The sequence below is a fragment of the Choloepus didactylus genome, chromosome 18 (assembly GCF_015220235.1).
Source record: "Choloepus didactylus isolate mChoDid1 chromosome 18, mChoDid1.pri, whole genome shotgun sequence".
In the NCBI taxonomy this organism is placed as follows: Eukaryota; Metazoa; Chordata; class Mammalia; order Pilosa; family Megalonychidae; genus Choloepus; species Choloepus didactylus.
The window spans coordinates 44,134,790-44,154,148 of record NC_051324.1 but is presented as its reverse complement, the minus strand read 5'-3'; the positions used below and the strand labels follow the sequence as shown (position 1 = coordinate 44,154,148).

Here is a 19,359-nt window from a genome sequence, read left to right as displayed (position 1 = left end):
ATTGAACAGTGCTATGAATCAGATGACCTGACTGAAGTCAATCTTGGTCATTTATTGTCTGGATGGTCCTGGGTCTCAGTGTCCCCAGGTAAGGAGATCATTGTTCTAGTTTGCTAATGCTGCCAGAATGCAAAACACCAGAAATGGACTGGCTTTTATAAAAGGGAGGTTTATTTGGTTATAGAGTTACAGTCTTAAGGCCATAAAGTGTCCAAGGTAACGCATCAACAAATGGGTACCTTCACTGGAGGATGGCCAATGGCATCTGGAAAACCTCTGTTAGCTGGGAAGGCACGTGGCTGGCGTCTGCTCCAAGTTCTGGTTTCAAAATGGCTTTCTGCCAGGTGAAGGTCACAGCTCCTCTTCACAATGTCACTCTCGGTTGCTCTTGGGGTGTCTGTCCTCTCTTAGCTTCTCCGGAGCAAGAGCCTGCTTTCAATGGCCGTCTTCAAACTGTCTCTCATCTGCAGCTCCTCTCTCAGCTTCCGGGTGTTCTTCCAAGTGTCCCTGTTGGCTGTAGCAAGCTTGCTGCTTGTGTCTGAGATTACATAGGGCTCCAGTGAACCAATCAAGGCCCACGCTGGATGGGCGGAGCCATGCCTCCATGGAAACTATCCAGTCAGAGTCATCACCTACATTTGGGTGGGTCACATCTCCATGGAAACACTCAATCAAAGAATTACAATGTAATCAGCACCAATATGTCTGCCCACACAAGACTGCATCAAAGATAATGGCATTTGGGGGACACAATACATTCAAACTGGCACAATCATACTAAGAGAAAACTATCAAGCCAGTGTTCAGTGATCAAATGGGAAAATTTACAACATTGTGCTTTGGAATTCATTCAGAGTAAAAGGCAAATTCCATAAAAAGTTCATACAAAGAGAACCCACAATCAGCAACACCTCCAGTCTCACTCTGACCTCTCTGATCTCACATCCCATCACGTGGTCCTATTACACATGAGCTCTTACCGCACTGGCTGTGCAGCCTCCTGCTTTTCCTGGATCCTCACGGCTCTCTCCTACTTCACAGCCATTGCACTGGCTGGTGCCACTGCCTGAAATGTCCTTTCCCTAGACATTCCCTTGGCAGTCTCACAAAGCTCATCCTTTCCACGAGGCCTACATTGGCCACCTTGTTTAACTTGTAACGCACTCCCTCCACTCCTCATTCTATGATCCCCCCAATTTGTTCAACTATTTTCCCCCATAGTACTTAACACACTGTAACTTACCATACCAATTTACTCACTTATTATGTTTATTATTTATTATCTGTTCATCCCCACTACACTGTAGGTGCCTTGCAGACAGGGACTTTTATCTGTTTTATTCTCTGCAGCTCATGTAGGTGCTCCATCAATATCTGTAGACTGACTGAATGGAGGAAGGAAAATCACAAAGCACTTGAACAATGGCCAGGTATTAACAGTGAGATTCTGCAGCCATCTATGGCCAAGACTGGGCAAGTTCTGGATTGTGCTGCAGAGTAATTGATTCACATCTCTCCCATGTCCCTCCAATGGACCTGAAATTCCTCCAGGCTGACACTTAATTGTTCACTCCCTTTGTGTCCTTCAACACCTTTAGGATAAGGCTATGTTGGTTCCCCATAAATACATTTTGAATTACTCAAAACACTCTCCTTTCCCAGAGAAATCTCAGAACATGTCTTATTGGTTATTGTGTGCTGCACATTCTCTTGTCTAGTTTCTACTGGAAGCTGATGCCCGAGGCAGCCTTTATTGAAACACTCCATCTTTGACTCAAATAGGGCTGTATATTTCCTGAACAGTCAATGAATACAACTCACCTCAAAATTCCAGGGAAACAGCTAATAAAGTTTCTGTTCCTGGGAGACCAAGAGTTGACTGAGTCATTGATTCCACAAACATCAGTTAAGCACTTACTGTATGTCAAGCACTGTACTAGGTGCTTGGTGTACAAAGATAAATGATAGAAGATCCCTGTCCTTAAAGGGTTTACCAAGATCACTGATTCATTTAAAAAAATATTTATTGATTGCTTGCTGTGCATCAGATACTGTATGAGGTATTGGGCATATAGCAATGATTAAGATAAAATTCCTATCAACTAAGAACCATGAGTCTGATAGAAGTGAGAGTCAACTGTTAGAAAACCCACCATGGTGGGTAATGTAATTGATCAGGGGTTAGCAAAATTTTTCTGTAAAAGGCTAGATAGCAAATATTTTAACCTTTGTGGGTCACATATAATCGCCATCTGTTCTACTTCTTTTCCTTTTTTTCAAACCCTTCAAAAATGTAAACCACTTATACCTTGTGAGCTGTATTTGTCACACAGGCTATGATTTGCCGACCTCTGTAATAGACGAATATACAGGATTCTCTGGAAGTGGAGAGGAAGTAGCACCTTGCTGGCTGGGAGGAGGCAAATAGGCTTGGGAAACTCTAAGGGGGGGGGGGTGCTGTGGTGGATATGGGGGGAGAGAGATGGAGCTGGTTTTCCAGGTACAGGGAACAGCTTTAACATGGTACCTAAGTAGCTCTTAACATAGGTTTTATTTGTGTACCTGTTATTCTTACATATGCCAATTCTCTTTCCCCCTCAAATCTCCAATTGTGCCAATTGAGCATTTCTCCCAGGAGATCCAGCCTGGAAGCAAAGTGCTAATTAGATTGCAGGGGCACTTCTCCCAGAGCCCTTCAGCCCTAATGGGGCCTTGGTTCTCTGTTATGGGTGCTTCAGCACTTTTCACACACACCCCAGCACTCTTCATGACAATTTGGTGTTAGTTGCTTATTCCTACAGTTTTGTGTTGCTTTAGTGAAACCAGTCTCTCAAGGATGCAAATAATTGATTCCTTTAAGAGGACAAGGCCTGCGTTTTCTGTTTTTTAGTTTCAGTTATCATCTCTGAGAGAATTGTTTTCTCTTTTCTGACTGAGTCAATTAAAAACAACCCTCTTTTTACATATGACTTTTATTCCCCCCTTTTAATTAAACAAATCTTATCTACATCACCATAGCAACAGCTGTGGACTTTTTCCTCCTTCAGATGCATTTTGAGCAGTATCAGAGAATCCAAAAGGCTGTGACCCTGGAAGGTCAGTGCGTTTGCACCCCACCTTCAGAGGGTGGGGGGATGTCAGGCCGCATAGCTGTTCATCCATTCTCTCCTTAATGCCATCCAGAGAGAGCCATTTCAAATATCCTTCCAGAGCAATCCTCAAATGTAATCTGCAGTACATTGCATTATAAATATAATATCCCTCAGTGGGCTGTATGCTTCTCTGGGGCAGGAGCCAGGCTGTGGCCAGTGCCTAGCTCAGAACCCAGAACACAGCAGAAGCACAATGGTTATGTGAAAAGGGGAGAAAATGAGCAGTAGGATCCGGCTACAGATATTGGTCAAGTGGCTGGTTCAATTCTCAGTATACCCCTTTGCCTCTTTGAAAAGAAGAACTTAAAGAGGGCTTTAAAGGATCTATATTTTCTGCAGCACACTAAACAATTTAACTTGTGTGGTCAATTTATTCAAACACCATAATTATATGGAACTTTGAATAGGAAGTGAGATCTGGTAGGTTTGTATAGGTCAGTGTGAAATCCCAATACATCCCAAAGTAATTTGGGTAGAGAATAAAAACATATTTGCAGGGCCCCCCTGAGGAACTGGAGAAAAATGCAGAAATGCTGGACTTCCCCACCTGGGTTATTACTGATATTCTCACAAACACTGAGGACTAACCATTTAGTAGGATGAGCCCTCAATCTTGGGGCTTGTCCTTATGAAGCTTATTACTGCAAAGGAGACACTAAGCCTACTTATCATTGTGTCTAAGAATCTCCTCCAGAGAACCTCTATGTTGCTCAGATGTGGCCTCTCTCTCTAAGCCCACTCAGCAGGTGAACTCACTGCCCTCTTCCCTACATGGGACCTGACTCCCAGGGGTGTAAATCTCCCTGGCAAAGTGGGACATGACTTCTGGGGATGAGCCTGGACCCAGCAACATGGGATTGAGAAAATCTTCTTGACCAAAAGGGGGAAGTGAAATAAAAAAAAAATAAAGTTATAGTGGCTGAGAGATTTCAAATGGAGTCAAGAGGTCACTCTGGAGGGCATTCTTATGCGCTATATAGATATCCCTTTTTCGTTTTTGGTGTATTGCAATAGCTAGAAGGAAATACCTGCAACTGTTGAACTGCAATCCAGTAGCCTTGAGTCTTGAAGATGATTGTGTAACTATGTAGCTTACACGGTGACTGTGATCATGAAAACCCTGTGACTCACTCTCCCTTTATCCAGTGTATGGACAGATGAGCAGAAAAATGGGGACAAAAACTAAAGGAAAAATAGGGTGGGATGGGGGAGGATGGAATGTGTTAGGTGTTCTTTTTTTACTTTTACTTTTATTTTTTATTTTTTATTTTTTTGAGTAAGGAAAATGTTCAAAAATTGATTCTGGTGATGAATGCACAACTATATGATGGTACTGGAAATAACTGTATGCTGTGGATGACTGTAGGGTATGTGAATATATCTGAATAAAATTGTATTAAAAAAAAAAAAAAAAAAAAAGAGAGAGTCAGGCAAGATGGCGGCATAGAGAGGAGTGGAAGCTAAGTAGTCCCCCTGGAACAACTACAAAAAACCAGAAACAACTAGTAAATAATACAGAATAACTGTGGGGGGACAAACGAGACCATCTACTCATCATACACCAACCTGAATTGGGAGGAATGCCCGAGAACACAGCATAAAATCTGTAAGTAAAACCTGTGGAACCAGGTCGGGAGACCCCCTCCCCCATAGCCCGAGCTGCAGAGCCGCGTGGTGCCACAGAGAAGCTCTCTTCCAGCAAGCGAATACAGCTCAGCTGAGCTCCAACTGGGGTTTTAAGCAGCGAGTGTGAACTGCTCGCTACAGGTACGCAGCCCCAAAAAACAGACAGAGGCTTTGGGTGACGACTGACCTGGGAGAGCCGGAGGGTTGCCTTGGACTGGGTCTGAAGGGGACTATCTGTTTCTTTTTTGGCTCAGTGGAGAAAGCCCCAGCCATTTTCAGTTTCCAGGGCTGTGACTCTGGGAAGGGTGGAGACACCACAAGCAGAGAGCGAGACCATTGAAATGCTAATGACCTCCACCTGAGGGGTCTGTCTTCTCTAGGAGGAAAGGGGTGGGGCCCTTTCCATTCAGAACCAGACCCCAGAGCCTGGGGGAACAGGGCCATACCTCCTCACACCAGTCAAGAATTATAGGCTAACAGGCGTCACCTGCTGGGCAGAAAAGCACAGTGACCTGAGGCATCAAAGGGTGGAGCAATTTTCTAAGACACGCCCTCAGGGAAACCAGATACTGAATATTTCTTTCCTCTGGGACCTGAGCCTGTTCTGGTCTGAGAAAACCCGATTTGGATAGCCAAGGAAACCATGCCTAGACAACAGAAAATTACAACCTACACTAAGAAAAACAAAGTTATGGCCCAGTCAAAGGAACAAACGTACACTTCAACTGAGATACAGGAATTTAAACAACTAATGCTAAATCAATTCAAAAAGTTTAGAGAAGATGTTGCAAAAGAGATAGAGGCTGTAAAGGAAGAACTGGACATGTATACGGCAGAAATCAAAAGTTCAAAAAACCTGCTAGTAGAATCTATGGAAATGAAAGGCACAACACAAGAGATGAAAGACACAATGGAAACATACAACAGCAGATCTCAAGAGGCAGAAGAAAACACTCAGGAAGTGGAGAACAAAACACCTGAAAGCCTACACACAAAGGAGCAGATGGAGAAAAGAATGAAAAAATACGAGCAACGTCTCCGGGAACTCAAGGATGAAACAAAGTATAATAATGTACATATCATTGGTGTCCCAGAAGGAGAAGAGAAGGGAAAGGGGGCAGAAGCAATAATAGAGGAAATAATTAATGAAAACTTCCCATCTCTTATGAAAGACATAAAATTACAGATCCAAGAAGCGCAGCGTACTCCAAACAGAAGAGATATGAAGAGGCCTACGCCAAGACACTTAATAATCAGGTTATCAAATGTCAAAGACAAAGAGAGAATCCTGAAAGCAGCAAGAGAAAAGCGATCCATTACATACAAAGGAAGCTTAATAAGACTATGTGCGGATCTCTCAGCAGAAACCATGGAGGCAAGAAGGAAGTGGTGTGATATATTTAAGATACTGAAAGAGAAAAACTGCCAACCAAGAATCTTGTATCCAGCAAAGCTGTCCTTTGAATATGAGGGAGATCTCAGAATATTTTCTGACAAACAGACACTGAGAGACTTTGTGAACAAGACACCGGCCCTACAGGAAATACTAAAGGGAGCACTACAGGGTGATAGAAGACAGGAGTGTGTGGTTTGGAACACAATTTTGGGAGATGGTAGCACAACAATGTAAGTACACTGAACAAAGGTAACTATGAATATGGCTGAGAGAGGAAGATGGGGAGCATATGAGACACCACAAGAAAGGAGGAAAGATAAAGACTGGGACTGTGTAACTTGGTGAAATCTAGAGTATTCAACAATTGTGATAAAATGTACAAATATGTTCTTTTACGAGGGAGAACAAGCAAATGTCAACCATGCAAGGTGTTAAAAATGGGGAGGCATTGGGGGAGGGATGCAATCAGCATCAACTAGAGACTGTAACTAATAAAAAAAAAAAAAAAAAAGAGGGCTTTAAAATGAATTTGTCCAATTTCCCCCAAAAAGGAAAGATTCTTCTTGTCTAGCCTCTCTATTGCAACTTAATCCACAGGCATGCATTCTTTTCAAATATTATCTTTTGCCCTGCTAATGTACTTGTTTCTTTTCATAAATACCCTATTTTATACTAGACATTACTCTAACTACGTAGCCATTATTAGCAAGCTAAGGGTCTTACTTATTAAAAACAGTTAATTTTCCCTTCTTAAAAAATGGAGACATTTGAATCCCCGAATATGCTCATTTATCACCAACCCCCAACAAGGCGTCCAGGAGTTCTCTGGGTAGGACATGAAAAATTTTTATAAAAACGCAGTTGCTGACTGTGTCGTACATCCATGCAGCTTTATAAAACAAAGCAAATGATTACCATCAATTACAATAACCTCACTAGACAAGACTGCAATTAATCCACAGCTCTTCAGATAATGATGGCTATTCTGTGCCAGGGAAAATGCCTGGCATTAATTGACTTATCACGATCAGCAATGATAGATGGGGCAGATGGCAATGGGATTACTCACTGTCAACAAAATAAACACATGCTTTGTTGCTAGACATGGTACTTGGGTTCTCTCAAAGGACAACTAAATATAGAGACCAAAGGTGGTTTTAAAGGTAGCACAAAATAAAAATAACAAGTCAGTCTACCAGGCAAGATATATTTACTTAAACTGAGGTTAACCCTCAGCAGAATCCAACTGGGCGAACTTTTCTATAAGGGAATCATGGCTTGTGTAAAATTTCAGAATTAGAAGATACATTAAAGCTAACAGCCAACCTGCACATTAGGATGTGAGCCACTTTTATGAAGTCCCCAAATTTGGTTCTCTGCTTAATAATTCCAATGACAGGAACCCACTATTCTGACAGGCAAACTCATTTCATTGATTTAGAGCAAGCTGAACTGTGTCTTCCTGTGGCTTCCACCCATCGGCCTTAGTTCTCTTCCCTCAGGCCATATAGAAGATGCTAAGCTCTTCTTGCTCACTGGGACCCTTTAAATCTCCCAGAGGCCAACTGCCTATTCAATTGCTTTCCATATGACATTTTGTGCCTCCAAAATTCTGGTCTCTTGCACCGAAACCCACATTAGGTTGTCTAGAGCCCCTCATGTTGAGGGGGAAGGGAGAACTGTATGTACGCTGAGGCTTACACAGAGCTGGCCTTGGAGCAATGGATGCCTGTGTGGTCACCCTGTGTGGGAAGCGGTTATCCAAGTCCCATCCGTCTAGACAGCACCTTTGCTTTGCCTTGCCGGGGGGCAATTACCTCTGGGTTCCCTGTTTTGTGCTGTAAGGCTTTGTTGAGTAAGTCCTCGCTGTTTAGAAAACTAGGATAATTTAGGCAGAGCTTGAGCTGAAATTGATACAGTGGTCCTGGTCCCTACCTGAGCGCTCTTGGGAAATTTTTACAAATGCCAATACCTTGATCCCATTTCTGGAGACTGATTCAGCTAGTTTTGGGAAGGACCCAAACGTAAAAGTTTTCAAAGTGCTCCCCAGTTAATTCTGATTTGCAACTCAGTTTAAGTGCTTTATTTATGGAGAACATTTATTAATAATGCACTGTTGAGAGAGTGCTTCACAAATCTACTCAGCAGACCCTACCGGGAACTTTTAAAATGCAGATTCCTAGGCCCCACCCTGGAGAGCCTGATACCTCTTGGTCTGAGGTAGGGCTGAGAACATTAACACACTAAGAGATCAAATTATTACATGCTTCCTTTGAGGATTCTGGAAGCACCGATTAACTCCAAAATTGTGGTTTAATACAAGTTACAAAGCAACCTTATTACATGTTGGAAAAACAAACACCTCTAAGGAAGTCTACATTGTAAAGATTATAAAGAAATACAGTACCCATCCATATTTTTCCCATCTTTTTTATCCATTCACTTAACAGATATTTCTACTCTGAGGCAGTACTGTGATAGGCACTGGAGAAACAAACAAATTATGGCAAGCAAATAAATGAGCAAATAAGCCAACAAAAATAAAATAATTACAAATTTTAAAGTAACCTTATTTTTAAAAGGAAGAGTTTAAATTTTGAATATTCTATAATTCTGACTGGCAGTCCCCCGATTTCTCTCAATTTGTGAGTTTTTGCCCTGCCTTCACCATACTCCCAGCAGGATCTGCAACCCCCCAGAGCTTCTCCTTCTAGTGCCTTTGGCAGACATCCCTAATCAAATCCAGATTTTTCCTACAGATCCAGGATGCAGGTTCATATTCCTACTCAAGCCTGATGCTCATGTAGCTATTACTAGAAGATCAGAGGTCAGGTACCAGATGAAACCTATATGCAGTTTCCCAACACACAGTGCCCTGGTGTGCCCCAGTGCCTTTGCCCCCACTGTCCCTCACCCTGAAATGCCATGCCCCATCTCCAACTTTATCCTTCTTATCTACCAATCATCAAGCACTTCCAGGGCTCCTTACCTCTGGAATCCCACTTAATTCTGACAACAACCTTGAGAGGGGTTAAAACTGAGACTCAGAGGGATCAAGTAACACTTTCAAGATCACATAGTGTGTACCAAATCAGGAGGTACAAACTCATTCCTCTGACTGCAAAGCTCATGCTCTTTAAATCGGTCTACACTGCCTCTCTTCACATCCTAGTTCAAAAGGCACCTCCTCTGTGAAGCTTTTCCTGACCTCTTTAAGTAAAATTTGTCACTTCCTTCCTTTGAGCTTGCCGGGGTTTCTGCACATATCCATTATAGCATGATATTCTACGTTATTATTTGGATACGCCACTCTTTGAGCTCCTCTGTGGTAGGAGCTCTTTCTTTTTTTAAAATCTCTGTGTCCCTGGTGAATAGGAGAGTGCCCAGGGAAGGTCTCAGTGGACACATTTTGAGCACACATTAAAATTTGTCAGTGGCCAAGTCCTCAGTGCATGGCCTTGTCACTTTAAAAACAGGCTTAAAGATGATTTTGACAAACAAAACAAAACCAAGTTGGTAATGAGATACATACTTCTATAACTCCAACGCCTCCCCGACAGCATTTATATAGGACTTTTAGGCAGAAACCTAGTTATCAGGGTCTTGAGCATATAAAGAACCCTGATCTCAAGTTGCTAACCACCATGGGGTCTAAGAGAGGTAAAATGGGTCAAATTAATTATGCCCTGCTTTTCAAATGTCACACCTTGGATGAAATCTGTTTAACTTGTAGTTCTCATCCTATAATTGAAACCATGGTTGGCTCATGGCTGTGGCCCAGGTTCAATATCAGTTGATGGTGGCACACAGTGACACTCATTGTTAATGGTGGCACCCGATGACATTTCCATTCTGCAGAAACTCAGGCAGACTATTTAGTTGCCTGACATTTATTTCACAGTATGTTACAGTTTTGCGCAAATAAGACTTACTCTGCCAGAAGAGAGGAACACAGAATCTGGGCTGATTGCCCTGAAAGGTGTTAAGTGAAAATGTACATGAAAGGTATGGGTTTGGGGTAGTAATAATGCTTCAGGGAGTTCTCAGGACATGGGTCACAGGGGAGCTGCACCAACACCTCAGAAAGAAATATCCAGCTTTATTGTGGCTTTCCCTGGAAAACACTGGAACTCATTATAGATGTTGTTAATCTGTAAAAGACAGGTGGGGAGAAGTGGCGCAGACCTTTTCATTTCATTGATTCAAGAGAATTCTTTCCATCTGTTAGCCCACCTCAGATATAAACAGACCCCAAATCTTCTTTGTTGGCACTTAACCTCAGTACTTCCAACAGACCTACTTACCTCCCCAGAGAAGGCCTGTCCATTGAGGAGGTGCTCTGACCCTTGGCTGTCCTCACTTCCAAAGTGTAGCCGGATCTCCTCCAGCCGGTGGCTGTACGTCATGGGCCCTCCTGAAACATTGACCAAGTGCTCTTTGTCCAGGCGGAGGGACACGTGTCTTCCAGTATTGTACATGGTTCCACTGACCTGTAAGACAACAGGCAACAGGTCAAGCTCCTCTCCCTCCATTCCTCTTCAAACCCAGTGTGGTGCTTAGACCATGGCCATTTGCTTCCTCTTGGATGGGAAGCCAGCAGGTGAAATCCACATGTAGGGCAGGGAGTGGTGGCCTCCCCAGAGGGAGTTCCTGCCTAGTCTGGGAGGAGTAAACCACATTTAATTTAGGAATTTTAGGTAGGAACCCAAAGGGGACTTTTCAAGAAGTGTGACTAATATTTTGTACAGCACATCTTAGAAAGAAACCTAGCATGTCTCTTACTACAGCTATTAGGAATGTAGAGATGCTCCAAAAGTTCAAAGCTCAGGTGTGAGAAACTGGGGAAAGAGTTAGCAGGGGTGAGAGGTTAGGAAGGCCAAGTGAGAAACAGACTCTGAAATGGGTGAATAGTTGCAAGCCCTAGTGGGAGATCAAAGGCCTAGGTCTGGAGTCTCAGGCATTGCATCTGGAGCACCTTGGTTAGGTTCCTCACCCTCCCCCGCACCAGACGTTGGGCAAAATGAGAGTTCTGATCCTTCTATAGCTTGTGGCCTCACTGGCAAACGAGAGAGACTCACACAAGCTTTCCCTTTCATAGATTCCCAGGCTTTCTGTCTCCCAATTCCACCTTGCTTCAGACATTCCAGGCTTCTAACATTACTGCTTTGCTGTTTGTTTGTTTTTTTCCTTTATCTTATTTCTTCTTTGGACTTGAAGTTCAGTTTCATTTTCCTGACTATGACCTTAGAACCTCTCAACAATTGAGTCTAGGATTTTGGTTCCCACACATGACCCTATGACATATCTTTTCTCCTGGGTTGACATAAGGAAGGTGTGCCGGTTTGAGTGTATTGTGTCCCCCAAATGCCATTATCTTTGTGGTTTTGTGTGGGGCAGGCGTTTTGGTGATGGTTGGATTTGCTTGGAATGTGCCCCACCCAGCTGTGGGCAATGATTCTGATGAGATGTTCTCAAGGAGGCGTGGCCCCACCCATTCGGGGTGGGCCTTGATCGGTGGAGCTACATAAATGAGCTGACTTGGGGGGGAACTGAGTGCAGCTGGGAGTGATGTTTTGAAGAGGAGCAAGCTTGCTGGAGAGGAACGTCCTGGGAGAAAGCTGTTCTGAGGCCGGAGCTTTGGAGCAGACGCCGGCTGCCTTCCTAGCTAGCAGAGGTTTTCCGGACACCATTGGCCATCCTCCAGTGAAGGTACCTGATTGCTGAGGTGTTACCTTGGATGCTTTGTGGCCTTAAGACTGTAACTGTGTAGTGAAATAAACCCTTGTTTTATAAAAGTCTATCCATCTTTGGCGTTTTGCATTCTCCAGCATTAGCAAACTAGAACAGAAGGTTTGACAGAGCTGGATGGAATGCTTCTGGGCTCTTGGGTGTGAGCTACTCTGATTTTCTCCCAGCTTTCTCTGACTCCTTTGGACCCAGCCTTCTGTCCTAGGGATTCCTTAAGGGCTTCACGTAACCTCTGACACCTTCATTAGACAAGGTTTTCATACATTTGCTCTGAAGCACACTGGCTTTCATCTGTCCCCTCTACCTTTCTGAAACTGGTCTCCTGAATGATAAATCACTTTAGTTCTGTAGATTTCTCACTGTAGCAAAGATATTAATGCTCATCAAATACGTCACTGACTCATTTCCCTGCCATCTTGCTGTAGGGTGGAGCCCATGTGACTGATCATGTGACTGACACTGGCCACGGGCTGTGAGGAGACATGACAAGTGTCACTTTCAGGCTGCAACAGTGAAAAGCTTATGAACTGTTCTCCAGTCTCTCGCTTCCCCTGCTGCATTAGCCAAGGAGGTTATGTAGACGTTATAAATGTGGAGCAGCTGCAAGATGGAGTCCATGACAGCCTGGGCCCCTGGGGTACTATATGCAGATTTCAAAACTGGTCAAAATCCTTCCCTTCCCTATAATTTCACCCCTTACAAAGTGACTTTGTAGCTGCTCTCATCAAGACAGGAGTCCAACCCTTGAATCTGAGCTGGCCTTGTCACTTGCTTTCCCTGTAGCATGCAGGGGGTGCAACATTCTGGTTCTAAGATTAGACCTCTTAGATGCCTTGCATGCCTCCTCTCTCCTTATTGGATTCTTGAGATCACCATGTAAACAAGCGTGGGCCAGCCTGCAAGAGGATGAGACAAATAGAGGACCAGGAGAGGCCATCTCAGACCAGCCATTCTACAACTCATCACTAGCTGACTGGCCCAGCCAAGGTCAACCTAGCCTGGCCCAGACCAGAAGGACTTCCCACTGACCCACAGACTTGGGTGCTAAGTAACTGGTTGCTTCAAGCCACTAAATATACACTGAATCAATCAGCTTCTCTCTCCTATGAATGTGGAGCTATCAACAGAAACTCTGGACAGTCTCTATTGAGTGCCTAAACTGGAAGGTCACAGAGAGCCTAGACACCCATCTTCTTAGAGCCCTGAGAAGTTGGAAAGTCAGACCAGGGAGAGAGAAGAATGACGCAGATGTGCCAAGAGAGACTGAGTTCTGAGAGAGAGAGAGAGAGGAGAGAAGCAGAGAGAGGAGAGAAGCAGAGAGAGAGATGGAGAGAAATGGAGACAATAATGACTTGAGCTCCAGATTCCTTCACACATCCTTGTTCCAGTCCCTTAAACAGGTCTGTGCTGCACTTTCTCAGATACTTTCCATCTTACCAATAAATTCATTTTTTTCTTATCTATTCCTTGCATGCAAATGATCCTTGATAAAGACTCCACTCCTATTCTCCAGTCCCAAAATAAATGCACAGATAATCAGTATGAGGTAATGAGACCTTGCTATCTTTTCATGTTCCATTTTATGCCTTTTTTGGTCAATACAATGGTTCAATACAATTTCATGTTTGACAGCACATTTGTTTTTAAATAAAATTTATTTTTCTAATTATTAAGATAATATACATGCGTTTTTAAGGTTTGGAACATATAGAACAGCTCAAGGAAATAAAATTTAGCCATGATTCAACAATTCATCAATAACTACCACTAATATTTTGGCATGAATACTCCTCACACATACTATATATGCCACGAAGGCCATGAAGCAAACACAAAACCAAGGGAATCAAGAATGAACTACTTTGTTTTCCAGTTCTTCCACTCCACTTCCAAATCTCTTCTGTGTAATGACTTCCTTCCTTCCTCCCTCCCTTCTGTTATTCAACAAATACTCCCTGCATCTGACTGTGTGCTAGGTGCTGGGGATAGGATGAACAAACCAGGTGTGGCCCCTGCCTTCCTGGAGTCCACATTCTCCATTATGAAGAGACCAGAAGGAGGGCAAGAATTTAAGGGGAGTCCACCTGAAATTCTACCACTTGCCGGTGTGTCCTTACATTTAGATGCCACACCCCCTTTATTCCCATCCTTTCCCTAGACACTGAAATAACATTAATTTGTATTAATCAAAAAAGCTGTGTAGCTGAGGTATGGTTTGTTGCACTTTAATTTAAAAATAAAGGCTTGACAACATTATGTATGACATCTAACGGTACATCTGCACTGTAGTAATTAACAATGCAGCAGTGTCATTTTATCTGTCATGCTAATTACTGGGTTTCCAATGAACTACTTTAGTGTCCAGCACGTTGGAAAAAGTTGGATTACGCAGACCAGGAAACACAGGAAACAGCTGAATGGAGAAGTTATAGCTGCAGGATATCCGGGTTGCCTGTGGCTGCCCCAGAGTTCTCTGGTTTGTTTTAGTTTAATCCACTGGAAAATGAGGTGAGAGAAATGTGTGATGCCCATTTTACAAAAGAGAAAGTAAGTGAGATTGGTGGAGGTTCAGTGTCTTGTCCAAGGTCACACAATCGGCAGGTGGCAAACCTAGGTCTTCTGAATCTGAGTCCAATGCTTTTGACATGAACAATTGCAAGTATCTTAGCTCATCTAAGATGAAAAATATGTTGGGAATTTTGATTTCTTCTTTGGTTTTTAGATGCAGGTCTTAGGCAGTTCCAGAGGCAGCAGGATTCTTTTAGGGAAATAGAGGGCTAGAATTGGGCCCTGGGAAAAGGTCACCAGATCTTTTGTAAAAGACACAGTTCACAAAATAAACATATTGGAGATTTTTCAGCTTAATGGAGATGGCACTAGTAGAGCTGATGTTCATTGCAGAAAGCTAAGCTTGAGTAAACCTCACCTTCAGAAATTCCAAAAGATTCAATAAGTAGTAACCTGGTTGGTGCGAGGTTTCTGTTATATTTTCTCTCAAGGAAGTCTGACCCAAATCTCCTCTAATATACTCAGAAATAATTCTCTGCAGTAAAAATGGAAATGTAACACCACAAATGGAGTAGCTGAGAGGAAACAGAACTCCATTTGTGTAAAGGGAAGAGACAGCCATCCAACTTGCACAAGAATTACTTCCATTTTCAACACAGTTGGTCAGGAGAGGGAGGATGGAGGGCACTCTTAAATTTGGAGGGCTTGCTACATGTCAGATACCACATGATTTTTTAGATTAGGAAACTGAGGTTCAGACAAGCTAAGGACTCTACCCCAGGGCACGAAGAGACCAGTGTGGGGACCAGAACTCAAAAAGAAGTCTTCATGATGATCTTGCCAATGTGTCAGAGGGCAACATCAGAGCCACCTCAGAGAGGCCCAACTCTGTTTCCCAGTGACTTGTAAATATCAGATATTTAATGATGGTCTTTTTATTATTTTTCTGTATGGAGTTGGCACATGAGCCCAGTTCACTCATAACAGCAGTGCGGGCATTTTTGCCTTTAGGATACAGTCTTATTCAGCAGATTGTCCAGTATAATTTGAGTCACCACAGTAGCAGTGGATTCCAGCAGTGGATTCCAGGCCTCGCGTTTGGCACCTTCACGTTCATTCTTTCATTCAGTCCTTAACACTGTCCATGTGAGGAAGACATTCTTATCCATATTTTGCAGATGAGGAAATGGAGGCTCAAAGAGGTTAAATGATTTTATCTAAAGCTTCACAGTTGGCAACTGGCAGAGCCAGAATTCCAGCCCAGGCCTGTTTGATTCCAAATTCTCTAGCTCCTAAAAGAGAAGGCAGAAGTTGGCAGAGTACTGGGGAAACCATAGGGCTTATAACTAACTAACTTCTGGGATCTGAGATCAATTCTTAAAGCCAACATCTGGTGTCCACATGGATGCACTAAATTGGGTTTAATTTGGCCAGGCGTGGCCTGGATACACTTGGGGTTTTTAGACCCAGAGCAGCAGGGGCAATTCCTGTCCCCACTTGCTGAGAGTTGAGAGATGGGTCACACCTGCCTATCTTCACGTTGGCTTAGCAATTGGGTGGCCAAGTCCATAAATGTGGAAGGCTGCTCAGTGCCAAGAGGAGTTAGTGAAGAAAGTCCAACAACCATGTCATATAAATTAGATGTCCTTTCTTTGTAACTGAGGTTTCCTGTTGTACGTCTCTGACTGCTCTGCTGAGGTGTGTAATAGGTCTGTATTGCAGTGTAATTAGTGAGCCTAAGAGAGTTAATAACATCATTTAGTCTGGTTTCCTGCAGAATAGCTCTAGATGCCAAAGGGCTGATTTGTGAAGGCTGAATGCAAAAAGCTGGTGGGCTGCTTCCTGACATGGCACCTGGAGGCATCATTGCAAGGAAAAACTGGAGTCAAATCATCAGACTTACTGTGGCACAGCATGTCCACAGAGTGGCAAAATTAGGGTAGGATGGACTTCTAGAGCTAAAAGAACTTCAGAGATAATCAAGCCCAACCTCTCACTGGACAGACCAGGAAACAGACACAAAGGTTGAGTGACTTGCCCAAGATTGCACAGCTAGTAAGTGAATCAACCAACTATCTCGGTTTCTTTTTCTGCGCAGCACACTTCCCTTTCTTCTTATTCTTTTATTTTTCCTTTAATTCATTTTATGTTTAAAGGTACATAAGCATACTGACTCAGAGTTAGAAACAGTGGACTATCAAGAATATGCGTATATGAATACCACAATACATAGAAAAATAGGAAAATTCGACCTGACATCTGGAATATACCGTTTACATGGTGCCATGAATCCATGTGTTTTGTGCTATGTAGATTCCATTGTAAAGGATCAGATGTTGAGAAACAAGAATGGGAGATAAAAGGGCAGAAGTTTAGGAGATGGTATTTTTGCAATGCAGTTTTGAAAGAAAGCAGGCTATAAATATTTGGAGCTCTTGGGATGGGACTGTTAGGAAGCAAGTGGCTGAGATGTGGGCAAGGAAGGAAATGGAACCAGACTGGAGTGATCTGCTGAGTTACCATGGACAGTGATTGGTGGGAGGGTTGAAGAAGTACTTCCAAAATCTCACCCACCATCCTCAATCCTGCAGGGAGGATAGAGGTTCCTTCCCTAGCAATGTTTTTTTATTTCAATCTCTCTCTTCCACCCACCTAAGTCAATCTGCTTCTCCTGCTTGAAGACACCAGGATTTGGGAGTCAACATTGAAAAACTAGATGAAATGATCACGTGTTGCTTATTATTCTATGAATTCTATTATTGTTAGTAAGTTAAAATGGAACCTATTTATAGGAATATTGACTCACAATCTCTTTCCAGGAAATAACAGGATTTCCAAAGCACCTCTTGAACATGATTAGTGCTGATGGTCAGGATGGGCACAAGAGGAAGACCAGAGGGTTGGAGAATAGGCATGAAAAATATTGGTTGGTACACAAAGGTGTGGATTGTGTGAAGAGAACGCTGCTCCCCATTCTCCATCTCCCCTCTAGGGGACAGTGGGCTGGTGGCCAGCATCAGGCTGGGCAGGTTCTTGCCACACTTAGTGGCTGATGCTGAAGTCCTTCCATTATGCCTTAGGCTTGCCCAGCCCCTGAGCCATTCCCGACCAGGAAAGGGGACTCCAGGAGCAGAGTTTTCCATTACAGTCCTGGTGTCTGGGTTTCCAGGTGTGAGCCCTGCGTACGCCTGCCTATTGAGCCACTGCTGCAACCAACAATTTTTACAACTTAGTATTGTTATTTTAATAACGTAACATTCTATATTATTAATTATAATATCAATGAATTTATTATAATTATATTTGTTATAATTATAATTTAGTAATTTGTTTTCTACGTCTCCTTAGGTGCCTTAGATACATATAAAATCCCTACACAAAATCTGAAAAGTAGGTGTGATCTCTTCATTTTCCAGATGACACGCTGATGCGCAGAAGGTTATGTGACTTGCCAAATATAATACAGCTAGTGGGTTAAAGAGCCAGGGTTTGAACGAAGAGTGTCTGACTATAAGTCTCTTCCTTGCTGTCTTACCATGCTTCCCCTGACCCTCAACAAGCAGGCCCAGTCTCGATGACTGCGGCTCAGTTTTGGTTTCGGGATTAGTTCTCCAATTCCCCTACCTGCACTGAAACTCTGCTTTAAACCTTAGCCCACCAGGACTCTGACAGCCTGCAGGGTTCTTGCCAAACCCCTCACTGTTGGCTGTCTGCATCCAATTTTTTTGACTCCCTAGTGAGTGGCTGGAAACCTGGTGCCAACTGCATAGAGCAACCAGTGCCAGGATGAAACCAGTGACTGACTAGTAGTGTTTCCCAGATGAAAATGACCACCCTGCTGACCCCTTCATGGGCTGACAGCTCATTCTAGCTATCCACACTAGCCCAAATCAAGCTTGGCTTTAGCATACATTTTTGCACTCGTGTGTGTGTGTGTGTGTGTGTGTGTGTGTGTGTGTATGTTATTTTTTGAAAAGTAAGTATGGGCATGTTTGTTTGGATTTGCCTTTGTTGTTTCCTGCCCTGTCTCCACTAGCACCCGCACAATGCTTGGTTTCTGTTTGTTGAACAAATGGACAAGGACCACTCCAAGCATGACTGGGTGCCTGGCCCAAGCTGCACCCCTGTGATAAGTGGGTCTGAGGTGGGGTGCAGGACTCTGCCATCTTCCTTGTCTGGGCTTCCCTTGATGTTCATTTTAACCGAGTCTGACAGATATTCAATGCCCAGTGGAGGCAGGGCGGGACGGAGGGGCACAGTCATATAGAGTAATTTTCTTTGTTTTCCCCACCCTGCAGCCTTAAGGACACATTTTAGTAATTATAAGGATGGAAGCACTAAAGCTCTTTCTAAATATAGGCCGTACATTGATCATCTCAGGCCACTGTTTTTCCCTCAGCTGTGGAAATTCAAGGTTAGGCTGCCTTAATTAACACACTAAAACATGCCTTAAAAAGGTTATTTCTAGCTTAATGTCATTTAATTCAATCCCTGATTCACAGTGCTTTAGGCAAATAACTCCCAATCTCCAGTTACTTTATCTCCAAAGAGGAAAATGCCTTTTAAGGGGAGTCTGTGGAACACAATGGCACACAGGCACTAGCAGGATACAAAGATCACCTTCTTAACATCCCCCCTTGTGGGTATCCCTGGGTCCTCGGTCATGTGTTAGAACCCTTGATGTCAGTTTATCAAAGAAATGAGAAATAGCAAATATGGGGGGATAGTTAGATAGCAAGTCCCTTAAGCTCATTCTTCACTTCATTGTATGCAAGTTAATTATTTAACGTTGCTCTCCCACAGTGTTCTCCCTTGTTGACTCTTGCCTACCACCAGCTGTCACCCTCCAGGACATCTTCAAAGGCTCACAGTGGCCTGCAGGTAATGCCAATAACTGAGGCAGGCCAGTTGTAGGACAACGGGGAGTGG

At 43.3% G+C, this 19,359-nt stretch overlaps 1 protein-coding gene across 2 annotated transcripts in view; it reads right to left on the bottom strand.

Annotated features, from left to right (window-relative positions):
* CA10 (carbonic anhydrase 10) overlaps window positions 1-19,359 on the bottom strand; it is a 485,859-nt gene that overhangs the window by 93,370 nt on the left and 373,130 nt on the right. For both annotated transcript variants that reach the window (XM_037809183.1, XM_037809184.1), the window contains exon 4: window positions 10,479-10,664. In XM_037809183.1, coding sequence (XP_037665111.1) covers window positions 10,479-10,664 — 186 coding nt within the window. The remainder of the gene's footprint in view (window positions 1-10,478; window positions 10,665-19,359) is intronic.